The sequence below is a fragment of the Citrus sinensis genome, chromosome 9 (assembly GCF_022201045.2).
Source record: "Citrus sinensis cultivar Valencia sweet orange chromosome 9, DVS_A1.0, whole genome shotgun sequence".
NCBI classification, from domain to species: domain Eukaryota; kingdom Viridiplantae; phylum Streptophyta; class Magnoliopsida; order Sapindales; family Rutaceae; genus Citrus; species Citrus sinensis.
In genome coordinates, this window is record NC_068564.1 from 8,859,452 (window position 1) to 8,876,423 (window position 16,972).

The 16,972-nt window shown below is 32.2% G+C and overlaps 1 protein-coding gene across 1 annotated transcript; it reads left to right on the forward strand.

Moving 5' to 3' along the window:
• The first annotated feature begins 10,828 nt into the window (after nt 1-10,828).
• LOC102629446 (transcription initiation factor IIB-2) lies at nt 10,829-16,417 on the forward strand. The gene is made up of 8 exons (XM_052433702.1): nt 10,829-11,382; nt 11,688-11,712; nt 13,481-13,610; nt 13,703-13,833; nt 13,981-14,069; nt 15,073-15,149; nt 15,885-16,066; nt 16,165-16,417. The coding sequence occupies exons 1-7, from the start codon at nt 11,030-11,032 to the stop codon at nt 16,016-16,018; spliced, it is 939 nt and encodes a 312-aa protein (XP_052289662.1). The 5' UTR covers nt 10,829-11,029; the 3' UTR covers nt 16,019-16,066; nt 16,165-16,417.
• Nucleotides 16,418-16,972: the final 555 nt, after the last annotated feature.

Sequence of the window (16,972 nt, forward strand, 5' to 3'; positions counted from 1 at the left end):
CAGTTAAAGTACTGACACCCACAATCTGATGAATTTTACGCAAAATTCAAGTGCAAATTCTGAATCCAGTGCAACTTTCATCTTATTCTCCGGGTTCGTGGCATTCAACATTATTTTTGAAGTGGAGTCTAATCCATATGGACTTGTAATGTTTACAGTAGCCTCTTTTATCTTCATAACAGTACAGTCAGGTTCAACCAACCCTAAATTTTGCCTCGTACCTCGAAAGAATATCACTAACTCTAGAGGTGGCATTCTGAATGTCCAAAACAAACAATCAGATTCACCAAAGGAACAAACATCCTGGAGGACTTTGCTAGATTAAAAATTATAATCTTTGAGAGATTCAAATTTCACATGCATATGCCAAACCTTCACCAAGGGGGCTAGGGCATATAGATAAAAATTTTCTAAAAATCACGACCCATAGTGTAGCAACTACAAATTTTCAAAAACCCCAAATTTTGTAAACCACGTGCACAAGTACATGAGTATGCAGGGAATAAACATGCATTCAACCATGCTAGCAATAATCTTTCATGCATGTGCTTCTCACCAGCCTTAAAACAACATATTACTTCTCAATTTATCATTACCATAAAAAAACGGACTCAATTTACTATAAATCAACTTAATCTGTATTCTAGGGTTCCAAGAAACAACGATTAACAACGTTCTCGATACAAATCTTAAATAACATTATTTCATACGAAAAATAAATGAAAATTAATAAATAAAACTAAACTTACTTGATACTAGCCTCAAACCCCAAAAAACATAAGTGTCGAGATTTCTAAACCGCACACAGCTTCCCTCAATACCTCTGAATCTTTGACTTAACAAAAGTTTTGATACTCAAGCGTTGTTTGTTAATGAAAATTGATGGAAATTGCAGAAAGAATGGTGGGAATTTGTTGGTTCTTCATGTAGGGTGGTGGTGGGTCACTCGTGAATAAACATGGTTGTTCTCGTTTGCTTCTCTGGACCACTTTGTCTTTTTTTTGTCCAATTAAAGTTGCAAACGACGTCGTTTTTGGCTGCTATGCTGAAATGACTGATTTACCCCTACGACAACAGTAATGTTATAACGGGCAGCAAACGGAAGTGGAGAAATGAAACAAAATGTAAGTTTAGCTGGATTCCAGCAAAAAAAAAAAAGAATTGTGTATTTTTTATAAAGTTTGAAAAAATAGGTGGACGGTGGATATTTTCTCACTTGAAAATGATTTTCGTATTCACTCAAAGAATACAAAATCAGTCACCCCACTCTCAAAACAGAAAATTTGTGGCGTTGTGCAGCAAGAGTCTATGGTCATAGAAGTTAAAGAGACTAAAAAACATGCAGATGGTGAGGCTATGTCCATGAAATGTAAAAAGGATTATGTACATGCAAATTATGTTGAGGAAAAAATTGCAAGTCATTTTTATCTTTTAATAACAATTGCATTTTTTTTCAAGGGTAAACGTCTTGGTTACATTGATAATTTAATTTCCTTCATCGAGAACAACTTTAATTGTTTGGATAAATGTCTCAAAAAGATCGAAGCAAAGGTACAGAAAATTCACTCATTAGAGGATAATACGAGTGATGTAAGGGAGATGAGTGGACAGATCAATAAAATTGTAGACTTAGGGGAGTTCTTAAATTCAACGGACTACAAGTTGAAGGTTTATTAAGTTATTATTTTTAACTAAGTACAAATTTTTGCATTAAAAATTGTGTGATGTTAATAATATTTACTTTTTGGTAATTCAAATAACATTTGATAATGACCCGAGTATTGCCACACCTGCGACTGTTAAACCAAGCTTGACCACAAATCTTAGTATACTGAAAGAGGATCCAATAATTATTCCGTCTACACAACAAAAGGTAAAAAAATATGAAAGAAAAAGGCGATCTCGAAAAGACGCCGCTGTTTTACGCACGTCATACTCTAACCCATTTAGAAAACTACAACATGTCAATGTTAATGAACTAAAACAGCAAGTCCAATTCGAGTATTGGCTAAAGGAGGATAATATGGAACTGTAATTCCCTGATTTACTTTATATTACTTTTATTTCAAACAATGTTTCTTTCTTGACTATAACAAGCAATAAATATTCCTCATATTTCTCGTAACTATATAGCAAAATAATATCGCGGCCTATGCATGAAGTAATGAAGAACTTCTTTCATGGCTTGTAAGAGGCAGACGCGTAGTTAAATGGCGGGTTATTGTTTAATTTTAATTAGCTTGTAAATTATTGCAATAATTCATGTTATAAATATTAATTTACATATGTTGAATACAAACAGCATATAGACATTGGTTATGTGATACGACATAATTTGGCCAAGCTGACTACATCACATTTGCACCGATATGCAATCATGGACAGTGTATTTCAAGTACTTGGTAATCTATATTAAGAAACAAATGAGATAGTGAGATGTGTGCACTGACAACTAGCAATTCATTCTTTTTCAGCAAAAGCTTCTGTTGAAGTATAAATTGTTTAATAATGATCTAACTACAATACGAGATGGAGATGAAAAAACATGATTTAACAATCAAACAAGCAGATGGTGAAGACCTTCCATTTGCTATTCCATGGAGAGATGTTTATAAGGTAAGCAATTACAGTTATAATTATTTCTTAGTGTTGCTCTAAAGTTTAAATTTTCCTATTTAAGTTTGCTCAAATTATTGTAGGCTTACATGCCCCAATTAATGTCCTTGAGTGCCATTGATTCTTGCTGAGGTTGACATTGTAAGAGAGACTATTTATGTATATGACTCCATGATTTCTTTAATGAATAAATCTACTAAAAAATAGTGCTTGTAAACTGACTAAACAAAGAAGTTTTTTAAATGAAATCATATAAGTTTGCATTCTCTTTAGTGAAAATAAGGACAATTCACATTAACATGATCAGTAAATTAGAATATAGAAAAACTAAGTTCTTTCGTAATGCAACAAATAACATTTTCCAGACACAATACGTCCAAAACTAAAATTTTGCAAATGCAATATTTAATATTGCATGTATTACAATTATTTATTTTAAGTTTGGTTAGCCCTAAGGTCATGCTCTTACTCTGAAAGTGAAATTGATGTAGTGCATGTTAGTCAATTATGTCCCTGCAATCTGCACCTACCATATTTACAGTGCACAGTGCCTTCCCCTTGAGAAGGTATTCTAGTACTTCGTGGACGTCCTACCTCTCGCTTTTTCACTGATGGTGACAGCATATATGCACGCACTTCTTTTAAAACATTTCATTCCTCCTGTGGACCCACAGGATAAATGCTCTCTGCATATGCTGTAACCCATGAATTGACAGAGTAATAGTGAGAACATAAATCATAAACAGAATAGTTATGCATATGCTTACATACAGCTACCACATGTTCACAATGAAGTTGATCAATTTGAAATTCATAGCAACTGCAAGTCTTTTGTAGAATGTCAACATGACCATCAAGGTCGCCATTTTTTACTATAAACTCATGGAAATTAGTATGTATTACTGGATATGTGTGTGATTTTTCTAATTTCCCTTTCAACTGTTTCTTATCCCAAGTACTTATTAGAGAACATGCATCCATGTCATTTCTTGCCTTTTTGCAAACCATTCTTGCAATTTGTCAGTGATAGAATCCATTAACTTATGAATAGGCAAGCTTCGTGCTTCTTTTAAGACATAATTCATATTTTCTGCGATGTTAGTTGTCATAATACCATAATGCCTCCCCTCAAAGTGAATAATGTTCCTTTATACTTGCCCTTCATGAACGTATTATCAACTGCAATAACAAGCCTAATACATGAAGTGAATCCTCTCAAAGAACTTCTAATGGCCATGAAACAGTACTTAAAGTTATTTGCACTATCTTTTTCAATCAGTGTTCAACTTCCAGGATTTTTCTTTTCGAGCATTGCCATGTACGAGGGTAATAAATAGTATGAATCTTCCAGAGTGCCCCTAACCCTCTACATTGCAAACCCCCTTGCTCTCCATGCCTTGTGATAACTTATTTCATAACTAAACTCTTTTTGAAAATTTTGTCTTATATCAACGGACTTATGAGAAGATGAAGCACCATTAAACTTGTGTCGAAAATTTTGCCCAACTATCTTGGATGAAGCTTGGCGGTGATCTTTTTCTTGTAAAATCAAGGGAGCAACATTGTAATAATTTTTAATTTCAAATATGTTGCAACATTTAAGTTTAGTTGTGCGACTGTGTTGAATGTTAGAAAGTGTATATTTATAAAAGAGAAAAACGTCATTTTACATTTCAAGTTTTACTAACATCCTTATTTTCATGTATTTAAGCTTCTAGTGATTTAATTATGTGTGTTTTATTTTAATTAAGTATTTTATGTATTTTAGAGGCATCATAGTCATTTTACAATGAACGAGAGTCTAGACAGTAAAATGGACATCACTTTTGGACTCAGGACAGTCGAAAACCTTTGCAGGAGCATAAAAGGAAAAATGGCATTATTCACATGTACGGTACTATTCACATGTACGTTACTGTCTACGTCACTGTTCACATAGACGGATCGATGACGTGGCATTGACCGATGATGTGGCATTGACTAATGAGGTGTCACGATTCTATTGGACTAAAATTCTTATATACTGTTGATCGGTGATGTGGCAGCATATCAGTGGACCAAAAATTATGCGTACGGTACATGGATATACACATGATAACTTACAACCAAACCGTGTAACTGTTTAAACCATGTGGTCAAACCGCGTACTGTTGACTGATGACATGGTACAATCTTAAGCGTCCGAAATGTTTTTAATCCGATGGCCATGATTTACTCAATATATCTATAAAAATGAGGCTCTCCCCCCCTAATTTGGCATCTTTGAATTCATTTTTTAGTTTAATTTTCTGTAATTTCTTCTTTATCTTGTATTTCCTATGTATTCTAATAAATTCTCATTTTGCCCATAATTTAATTATGACTATCTAATTTTCTTTCAAGCTTGGGTTGGAGGTCAAGTTTCAACATGTGCCATGGATTTTATTTGGTAAATTTACTTTCTCTTTCCCTCTAATTATTTTGGATGTTTTGACTTTTCGTCGACAAACAGTAATAATCTTGTCTAGATACCGCCCTGCTTTCACCGACTCCCTAGTACAAGGTTATTATTATTTGACACGATAAACCCTTAGCACCATATTGATTAGAGTGTGGTTCATGAGGAGTGGAAATCCCTCTCATGATTTAATTGACAATAATAAGGGATATTTAGCCCATATTGCATGTTGATGCAGATCCAGATACCCAAGCACTTCAATTATAATAGTTACCACTTTAATTTAATTCCGCCATTCCAATTTAAATTTTAAGATAGTTTAAATCACTTTCACCACAAATCTAACTACCCTCATAGAAAATTAATTCTACATATAATTAATTTCCACCTGCTCGTGGGATTGACACTCATCACCATTGATCTATTATACAATAAATACGTGCACTTGCAAGTTCAATAAAATTTGCACAACAGACTGCGCCATTTGCAGTTGTCATCTACACAAACAACAAGAAGTAAGTCCTTGTCTGACTTTGGGTTTTAAATTGGACCTTTTTTTTACAACTAGTGCTTTAAGCTTTTCTTGCAATGCCTCTTTTAACTTAAACACCTCTTTCACCATCGACACATCACTATCACCACTAACTTCTGTGACAATAAATTACTTCTAGTAGCAAGTAAATTTATTCTGGGCACATATGCATTGTTTGAGGTTCTTAAACTACACGACCTACAAGACTACATTACTTACATGACCTACACAACCTACATGATTATATTACTTACATGATAAGTGCATATTTTCTATATATTTTGCTATTAATTTCTCCAACTTTTTCTTGGTTTTTAAGTACTCTAATTATTTTAGTTAATTTTTAATTTAGTTATTTCACTATGTTAAGTTTTGTCTTAATTTTTTATTGTCTATTTTATCCTTAATTTAATATTTGCTAGTTAATTATATTATTTTATATGATAGGGAATTAATTGGAGATTATGGATAAAAATGGTATGATTAAATTGAAAATCAATTGAAAGATAAGGGAAAATAAATTTAAGAAGCCGTGGCCAACAAGAATTTGAAGATAAAATATTGGAATTCAATTTCCTCAAGCTTCGAATGGACATGCATTATTGGAAAATAAACGATTTACTTTGGTAATTGCACGTGCATGGATTCACTTGACCAAGTTAAAAAGATTGCATGTATGTCTTGCCAAAGTTAAAGTTCACGTGCATGGGATTAAATTATGAAGAGCAAATTGAAGAAAAAGGAAATTGTCAAAGTGGCCAGCACATGAAAGGAAGTAAAATAAAGTCTTTTGGCTTTAGAAAATCATTGCCAATCACAAAAGCTTGTGCATGAGGACGAAAAAGGAAAACAAAAGTTCAAACCTTAATTAACAAGGTTGTTGGCTTAAGCATTATAAAAGCCAACCTTTGACTTTTTAAAAAGAGAATTGGCAGCCAAAAGGGTTTGAAGAGGGAGTAGCCACAAGAAGGAAAAATAAGGGAGAAACTGAAAGGAATTAAATTGAAAGAGAGTTAGCCGTTTGAATTAATTTCCATAATTGGTTTTATCAAATCTCTTTTATTCCCAATTTAATTATGTTAGACTAGATTTTTTATTTGGTTGAGGGTGAATTCAAAACCCCAAATATGTCATATGATTAATGTTCAATTTCTAACTTTCAATTTATTTAATTGAGATTGTTTATGTTCTTCTAGAATTAAGGTTTATGATTTTATTCTTCTCTTATTTGAGTGGCCAATTAGATAAGATTTGAATAATTTCTATTGCTGGATTAAAATTTTTCATCCATAATTATCATGATATTTTAATCATTAGTAGTAGGCTATAATAAGTGATTTCAATTGGAGAACATAATATATGTTAAATAATCTGAGCTTGTGTGTTTATTATTTAGATCAATATAATATCTTTCTCTACTCAATGCTTCCATTATCTTAAATTTAAAGAGTTTGTTTTAAATTATTTAATGGTTAGAGATTAGGTGAAGAGCTTGTTTTGTTTAACGACACACTAAGGAAATATTAAGACTAACAATGCTTATTGTTGTCTACGGTTGATAGTTTCAATAGAAATTGATGATAGAATTGAAATATTATGTGCATGTTTGATGGTGACGAATGATCATTTAACCAAAGTTTTCATCATTATTATTTTTTTCTCCTTTAATTAGAGTTTTTATTAAATTATTATTGGTAGTTTTAATTTCTTTATTTCTTACTATTATTTAAAAATTCATAAAACCCTCCTTTTTATTTATAATTGGCATTTTCTTTAGTTAGATTAATTTATATTATTATTATTACTACTATTATTTTGTTTTAAATCCTGCCTTAGAGTTGATAATAAATACAACTAGTATAATTTTCGTGGGATCGATCCTTACTCTATGCTAGTTATTTATATTAGTAGTAAGGTTTTAAATTTGGTGCACCCTAACAACACTATCATTACACGACCTACATGACTGATTACATGACGTACACGATGTCAAAAGGAATGCACGAGGAGAAATATTTTCGCCATAAATAAATTATATTGCTGAAAAAACTAATTAAGCAACCTACAATGCATATATTTCTACATATAACAAAAAATGGAGAAAATAATTAAAAATGAAACATTATAATGTGAGGAAAATTTCTAAATTTTCCTAAAAAATAAAAAATTCAAAACCCAACAACATTAACATATCTTATTGGGTTATTTAATGAGCAATGCACCTCCTTTCATTTAGAAAAAGAGTGGGAGTTAAAGAAGTGAATACATACTTGTATTTGTGTAAGAAGTTATGAGATATTTTGAGAGATTTTACGAGATTTTGAGAGAATTTCAGTGGGAAGAGATTTAAGTGAAAGAAGTGAAAGAACTATGAAGACAATGAAGTGGAGTGAATTTGATGCATTTATTAAGAGTATTTCAGACTTTACATGCATTTGTTAGGGTATCTATAAAAATAAAAAAGGAAATGAGTATTTAAATAATTTTATAACTATTAAAGTGTATTTAATTAAAAACCCCCACTTGAGTCGACAGAAAATCGACTCTGTAAGTTTACTGAAATTATCATTTGCCGCCCCAAGGTTTAAGCTATTACCATTTAGATGGAATCCTTCCTTGAAGAGCTACTTATTACCCTCTCAGATTGTCAACACTTTTTTTAAAAAAGAAAATCTACACTCCCAAAATTTAGAAAAATAGTCACAAAAACTCTCAAATTTTTAATAAAAGTTACCAAAGCCTCTTTTTTACTAAAACACCATTTGACTCTATAAATCCAAAAAAGAAGCCTAAAATTTTATAATAAATAAAAATATGACATTAAATAAAGGTAATAATATATGCATTTTAAAATAAATTTAATATTTAAAAAATATTTTTATATTTTGCAATCTATTAGACCTGTTTTATTACATTAAAGTAATTTCTAATAAGAAATAGAAACATATATGAAAATAAATTAATTAATTAAAATAAAAATAATTTTTTAATATTATGTGAAAATAATTTTAATATTATTAATGGGGATATATTTTGTTAATTATGAAATTTATTTAACCCAAATATTTATTTAAAATCTTTATAATAAATACAAATATATTAATAAAAAATTATAATGATTTAAAATTTTAATATTATTTTAAATGTTAAAAATAATTTAACATTATCAGTCTACCAAACAAATTATATTATTTATATTAAATTTGTTTTAATTAAAAAAAATTTAAAGTCAAGTTTTTAATTATTAAATTCAAAGGGTATTATGATCAAAAATAAATTTTAGTGTCTTTTTTATAAATATTTGTGATTAATTCTCTAAATTTTGAGGGTGTAAATGCTTCTTTCCCTTTTTTTAAGACAATTCCATAGAAGACTATTATAAGCCATTGAACTCAAAGCTCTTTCACATCTTACAATTCAATCTCCTTCACCAGAAAGATTGGGTAAGGAGTGTGACATTTTGTGTATAAAGAAAAATTGTTGGGTTCAAAATGTCTCTTTTTCTTTTTCTTTTTAGCTTTCCTTAATAGTTAATATTACAATGAGAAGTTTATCGATACTTACAATTAAAAATTAATTAAAATTATTTTATATCAATCTTGTTATTATATAATTTAAATTTTTACTTTTACTAATATTAGAGAAATATTTATTCTATCCACATTAGTCACAAAGATGTCCACCGTTATCTAATTATGTAATTAGAAGAAGAATTGAAATCTGTTGAAGTTGCACTGCAGGATTTGCTTGCAAAGGAAGTTAAATTGTTAAAACCAAAAAAAAGAGAAAGAAAAAACTTAGTTTTTCCGATTAATGAATTCAATAACTCTTGTTTAATAAACAAATTGTATTCAAATATATTAAATTTTAACCCAATTTATTTAAGATTCATCACAAATTTAATTTGTGAATTTATTTTGCCACCTACTCACAATCTCATCCTCAAGAGTACCGACAAAATCCTCACAACAGGGAAAGTAATCACTGTAAGTGGAAAGATCTAAAAAAACGTCAAAATATTGAAGATAGAGACGATCTAGTGGACGATGAGATGCATTATAACCCAATCAAGACCATTTTGAGTTTTGTGCCAGACTCCTCGAGTCTTGACAACGCATGAAACTTCGAGCCGCCACGACCAGCCGACGGTCTTGACTCGCGACACAAAGTTCCGTAATTGCGAACCAACATTTCCTCTAATCTCCCACCTAATTGGTACCAAATGAAATGACAGTTTCCATTCACCGATTTCGTGGTATTCTAATTCTTACATCTATTAGTTCAAAGAAAAAAAAAATCTTGTTAAGTTACATATCAATCTAAATCTTTATAAATAAGTTGTTGCTTATCAATCAAATAATTAAGGGGTTATCGAACAACATATTTAGGTTAAATGTAATGTAACTTAGTAACTATTTTTTTTAAAAAAAATTAAATTATAAATAAATAAGAGCAAAATTGGATTCCTAATCTTTTAAATTTCTTTTAAGTAAGAACATTATCTAATCAGACTCAACGGTATAAACAAATAGATCCTAGAGTCCGAAAATCCATATCAACAAACATATCATAATATAAATAAGAATTAATAGTATAAATAAATTTCAATTCTCGTTAAAATTCTACAAGCTATAAAAAATAAATTTTCTTAACTTAATTATTTTTCTAATTACTTCTCTTATATAAAGAGGCCGTCACTCAAAATAAAGACCATGGAGAAAAATATACAGTGGAGGGAACATAACATCCTCGAAATTTTTCCTCTGCATCAATCTTCTTCTCACATTAAGATCTTTAGTGATAACGACCCTAACCATCTCTGATACGTTGCCTTTACTGTAACAATTTCATTTTCAACCATTGCAGTCTCTTACAACCCATTCTCTAAGTAAACAACTCTTTCACAACTCTCATTGATTGGCCAAATTTTTAAATTCAACGGAATCATTCAACACCGTCTTAAAACAATTCAATTGACTGAGAATATGCTATGGGAATGCACCAATAGTCGCCTAAATTTAACTCTTCAAGTAATTGCAAGGGATAAAAGTACGTATTTACTGGACGAAGTTGGGTGAGGTTTGTCGTCTCGTCTCTATGCATGTTTCTTTTATTAAGTTCGTGATTGGCTGACACTACTAAATATCTAATGTAAATAAATTGAAAGTTTCGTAGAAAAAAAATAAATTAATTAAGGACCCGTACGTTATTACTCCGTCTATAAATATCGCTACGGAATACGGACCTCTTTCTCACAATTCAATTCCCCCTTCCTCTTTCTTCCTCTCTTCATTTCTTCACCTAAAAAGTTTCGCACAACAATTCCACCGGAATCCCAAAGAACAGGGCTATAATATTAAATTAAAATTAAAAATTTAAATAATTTTAAAAAATTAAAAGAAGAAACGGAAATACGTAGGGGATTAAATTAAATCGAAGGGGAAATGACGGACGCCTTTTGCTCGGACTGCAAGAAGCACACGGAGGTGGTGTTCGACCACTCGGCGGGGGACACGGTGTGCTCGGAGTGCGGCCTCGTGTTGGAGTCGCACTCCATCGACGAGACCTCCGAGTGGCGTACCTTCGCCAACGAATCCGGCGACAACGACCCCGTCCGTGTCGGCGGCCCCACCAACCCGCTCCTGGCCGACGGCGGCCTCTCCACCGTCATCGCCAAGCCTAATGGAGCTTCCGGAGAATTCTTGTCGTCGTCGCTCGGACGCTGGCAGAATCGCGGCTCGAATCCGGATCGCGGCTTGATTTTGGCTTTTAAAACAATTGCTACCATGTCTGATAGGTATGCGTAGGCGGATGGATCGAATTTTTTTATATGGATCTTGGATCGGTTATTAATTTTGTTAGTTGATTTTATGATCGTTATATTTTGAGCTAAAAGTTTGAATCTTTAGCTAATTCTGCAACTGCGAATGTTAGTTCTTTCCGTACGGAAGTGTTTTTTTTTTTTTAATAATCAGCTTAGTTTGTATACGCATGTGGGAGCTTGGAATTTGAAAATAACAATAGGCAATGAGAAGTATGTGATTTTTTGATTGATGCAATGTTGTTCCTTTTTGCTGACGTGGTGTGGACTTTATGTTTCAGGTTAGGCCTCGTTGCAACCATTAAGGTACGATACTCATTATCTTGATAATTATGTGATCATAGATGTTTTGATACTCTCTTAAGGGCAAACTTTTATTAGGAATAGCTCATCAACTTATGTATGTTTATGGTGATAGGACTTAACTTATTATTCAGATTTTTTTCAATGTTTAGTAAAGTATATATGTGAATTCAAGGATGAAGCTAGAGAATTTGATCGGTGGTGATGACTATGGGTACAAAAATAATAAGTATAACGGGGGCATCTAGTACTGCAATTTAAATACATTCTTATAATTGTTAGCACACATACATAATAACTTCATTTCCTGTGATTTTTTTGGGACATAAACATACAAAACAAGGAAGCAACTTAGTATTTGTCTCATTTTGAAGATTAGTTAGGTTGGAAATTGTATATTTGAAATGACACGAAATATTTCCTTTTGTACGAGGTTACAGAAGTTCAACATGCAGCAGATAAATGAATAACTATAATGTTCTTGATAAAAGTGATTGCAAGTAGAATATTCTAGAGTGTGTTTCTGCCTGAGGTTTGAGCTAGTTAAAGTAACTGGGTTGACTATAATATCAAAGAGGAGGGAGATTATAGCAAGTTAGAACTGAAAGTGTAAAAAAGTTGGAGACATATGTGGACAAAGCATAACCTCTAACAATGGTAGTCAAATATTCAGCACCATTTGTATATTTGTTAACATGTCAAAGGATCACTGGGCATTATTAATTATCCCAGTCCCTGTGTGTATTTAATGCACTCAAGAGAGAGACTTCTATTATCTAGTAATAGATGACATTTGATTCTGACATGATCGTCAGATGTTAATTAAAGAATCTATTCGTAATTTTTTTTTTTAAATTTATTTCTGTTATGCTTGAATCCATCTGTGCTTTCTGCAACTAAGAATCACAAATTGGTTATCGAGCTCCATCATTGGATGTAATAGTTCTATTAATGGTAATTTCAATTGTGGAAGGAAAATTTTCGGTTATGATAGAAAAATTTGGAAAAGAATTCAATACTCATGTTGTACCTTCACTGTTTTCCTTATGTCTGCGCATAGATTGTGTAATCATGGCAAGAGCATCGAAAATTCTTACTATGATGAGACTGAGAAGCCTTGGAAATAATCTTACTATCAGTAGCATATGTGAATAAGTGTGCCTACGAATGTGCCTTAATGTGTTGTAGTATCCTGTGAACTTATTTCTTCATGCAAAACTAGTTGCCCAGGTATTATCAGTGCAGACTTACTGCAGATCTTATAGATGACTGGCAAAAACAATCATATGTATGAGATGTTATGCTGTTTCATTAATGTAACCTGTCGTGCCCTTTCAGAGGTCAGAAATAAAGATATCAGAGGGCTATTGTGAAATTGAATATATACACAGAAGTGGTGAAAATAGTGTAATTGAACACCCAATCTTTTAAAAGAAATGAAAATCACCTGATGATTTTCAGTGATCTAGCTTTCATTGATTTTTTCCTTTTTGGAAAGGATGGGTTGGGATCGGAGGAGAGTGCAAATTGCCTCCCAGCATCATATGATGTTTCCTGGAAGAAAATATTATGAAAGTGGAATAACTATTCAATAATTTCTTTTCTTCTGTGAAAGCAATGACAAAGGAAAAGAAATTTGCTATACTTTCCACTTATGTCAAAAATGTTTGATTGGTGGCTTTTTTGTCATTTCTTCCTCTTTTTAGCTTTGACGTGCTTGAGATTCAAATGTTTGATCTTCTCTGATACTATCTTTCTAATTGTATTGAAGGATCGGGCAAATGAGATATATAAGAAGGTGGAAGATCAAAAGTCTAGTAGAGGCAGAAATCAAGACGCATTATTGGCTGCTTGCCTGTACATTGCTTGTCGACAAGAAGACAAGCCACGCACTGTTAAGGGTACAGCCTAAGATTCTCTTAACATCTGGATGCTTCCTCATTTATCTTTCCATTTGTGTATGAGCTTCATTGAACCTATGGATTTCAACTAGAAATCTGCTCTGTCGCCAATGGAGCTACAAAGAAGGAAATTGGCCGAGCAAAAGAATACATTGTGAAACAGCTGGGTTTGGAGACTGGTCAGTCAGTGGAGATGGGAACTATACATGCTGGGGACTTTATGGTGGGAATTTTTTCTTTTTATCTGTCTAGAAATAAACTTTTTGGAGTAATTACTTTATTGTTTTTCATCGAAAACAATAGCATTTAATTTGCTTGTTTCTAACTATATATTCTGGCTACTGATATCAATTTCTGATTGAATGTTTAGAGGCGCTTCTGTTCCAATTTGGGTATGAATAATCAAGCTGTTAAAGCTGCCCAAGAAGCTGTTCAGAAGTCCGAGGAGTTTGATATAAGGTATTCATAACTTATCCTTGCATTATCATGGTAAATATAAAAGTTAAAGTATTGTTTTGCTTGAATATTACCAATTCCATTCAAGTTTTAAATTTTCTTTTGGATATCAGATGGTTTAGTTTTACTTTTGGTTCACAGGCTAGAATTGAATTGTCTAGAATGAATCAGATATATTTTTTGTAAAACGAAGAAGAAATTTGATTAGAAGAAGCAGCCTTAGAAGTTGATTGGATATTTAGTGTTTTTTATTTCAATGGTTTTGAGGTTTTCAAAAATTTCCTGGTGATATCTTTAGCTGTCAGGATGTTAACGAGGATTTTGATGGGATTTCTATAATAGAGAAATAATGTCAGGAGTTGTTAACACGATTGCAAAGTACTCCCTGTTCTTGTAGTGTTGACTCAGTTTTGTGGTTGAGCTTCTGCATGTATCTAAAATTTGCCTTGATTTGCTCTTGTTATTCTCATTTACCCAAGTTAACTGGGTTGTCCCAGTTTACAGTATAGAAGATGGTTTATCTTCAGATTTTACACAAGGAAGCTTTAGTTTATTGAAAAAGAACAAGTTATTTTGACTTGTAACTCTCAGGTATTTGTGTTTCCAATATCATAAATCAATTGGCTTGCTCATCGTGATGATACTGTTTGCGTGTACTTTGGAAAGGCTCAAGGAATTAAATGATTGAGAATTTTTTTATTAAATGACTTTGCAGCCTATGATAGGTTTCATATGTCAATATTTAATGTGCCTGAACTCACTGGCACATCTTTGTACCATATGCAGCATAATATACATAGCTTCGTGGTTCATAATCTTTTATGTGACTGATGTAGCTAATCCCATGTAAGGAGCCTCATCTTAGAGGAAAAGAAGTTTTTCAAATTCATTAGCGAGTTTCGTATTACTATTAAATTAATTTGATAGATGCAACTGATAGTGTATCCTTTATGGTATTTGCTATATTTTTCCCTAACTTCTTAAGTTGATTGATCATTCTTTGCAGGAGGAGCCCAATATCAATTGCAGCTGCAGTTATTTATATTATAACTCAGCTTTCAGATGACAAGAAGCCGCTCAAAGGTTTGATACATTTTCATTTTAGTTGTTTAATGGGAAATTATCCTGCAATCACCTAAAGAATTTCGAAAGTACAAGTAACCACATAAGTTCCTGAAAATATCTTTGCACCAACTCAATTTTTAAGTTTATATCAACCAACCACTTTTTCGTTAACTCTGTTATTCACTGTTAAAGTTAACTCAGTTAGTCACTGTTAAATAATCAAACATAAAAGACTATTTTGTCCCTGAAATGAAAAACGGTTAAAATCGTCTTTTTACTTTCTTAACTGAATCTAGGGTCAAAATAGTCTTTTAATGTGGATTATTTAATGGTGGCTAACGGCGTTAACGGAAAAGAGGTTGGTTGATATAAAAGTAGAACTTGAGGTTGTGCAGAGACATTTTGTCAGAAACTCGTCGGCTTGCACTTTCGGCTAGAGGATAATTTCCCTTTGTTTAATTTAAAGTAGATGTTTCCTAAACAATTTTAGGTGCTAACATGAGGTCCGACTGTATCTTTTAGAATTGATGGGACTGGTAATATTACTGAAAACACACGACTTGTAGTCATATAACTCTATTTGTTTCACAAGTTAATGTTTGATGTCACAACTCTAATGGTTTACTTCACATGTCTGACCTTTCATGTCACTAGTAACATGCTCTGATTAAAACCCTACTGGTACTCTGATTCATCGTGGTGTTTTTGGGTCTTCTTTGTGCATATATTTAAATGGAAGTTGCATAAATGCAGATATTTCTGTTGCTACTGGAGTTGCTGAGGGGACAATCAGAAATTCGTACAAGGATCTTTATCCTCATGTCTCAAAGATAATACCAAACTGGTATGCCAAGGAAGAGGATCTTAAAAACCTTTGCAGCCCGTAAAATGTAGAGCGCATGAATAACAACACCGTGAAACAAGCATCTTGAGTGGTTTGAACTGCCCTCACGTTGATGTATTCAGAATCTGTCAGCATCCTATTTACGAGGATTTTCGTACTTATTTTCTTGACTGTTTTGTCTTTGTGCAGTTGACTGCATTGCAACCTTTAATTTACAAATATTGACAAAAAGTCAAAAAAAGTGAAGAGAGAGAGACAGAGAGAAGGGGGAGAGAGACAGAGAGGAGCTAATACAAGTTTATTTTTCAATTTATGCTTAATTTATTTACATTGTTTTACCTAATAAAGTTTAAAATAATGATCTTGTACAGTAACCTAGGAAAGTTGGATTGCTGTTTGTAGTTCATTACCCTTTTTCAGTTTTTAACTGTTATTGCTTCTACTTGTTGCGTCCTTTGTGAAATATTTTAATTTGTGTGTGTTACTCTGATAATTAAGTTGTTAGGCATAATCCTAAAGAAGCAAGTTGGGCATAGTCTATTTGATCATTTGATCCCTTACTATTCCTGTTGTGTTAGGTTTCTGCCTTTCTGGCTTCCTCTTTCTTTCTTTCTTTTTTTCCTTTTTTTTTTCCCAAACTTAATAATATTTATATAAGACAAAATTTGAGGAAAATTTAATTCTAATAATTAAGGAGATGACTTGAAGCAAAAAAATAGAAATTAATTAATTAATCGTTCATGCTTTGGTGGTGGACCGTTGAGTGCTTTGTGCTTAGAATTTGAGCCCAGCATGAATCAATTCGGGCTCTCTTGTTTGGCCAGTCCAAAATTTATCAATGCGAGTCGTGCAGAGGAGTTTTTATGCGCTATGCCAGAGCGGTCCTATTTATACATCTCCGGTCCTATCATAAATTCATAATCGCAATAAAATTATGTCCACAAGTTTTGGTTTCAAGCAATTGAATGCTCCATAAATCTTTAGTAAATGCGTGAAT

What these genes read in the sequence shown, in the direction of transcription:
- LOC102629446 (XM_052433702.1), top strand. Translation starts at nt 11,030, where the DNA reads ATGACGGACGCCTTTTGCTCGGACTGCAAGAAGCACACGGAGGTGGTG. An exon ending in CAAGCCACGCACTGTTAAGG is followed by an intron (nt 13,611 to 13,702) that starts GTACAGCCTAAG and finishes GATTTCAACTAG; the next exon opens with AAATCTGCTCTGTCGCCAAT. An exon ending in TGACAAGAAGCCGCTCAAAG is followed by an intron (nt 15,150 to 15,884) that starts GTTTGATACATT and finishes GCATAAATGCAG; the next exon opens with ATATTTCTGTTGCTACTGGA.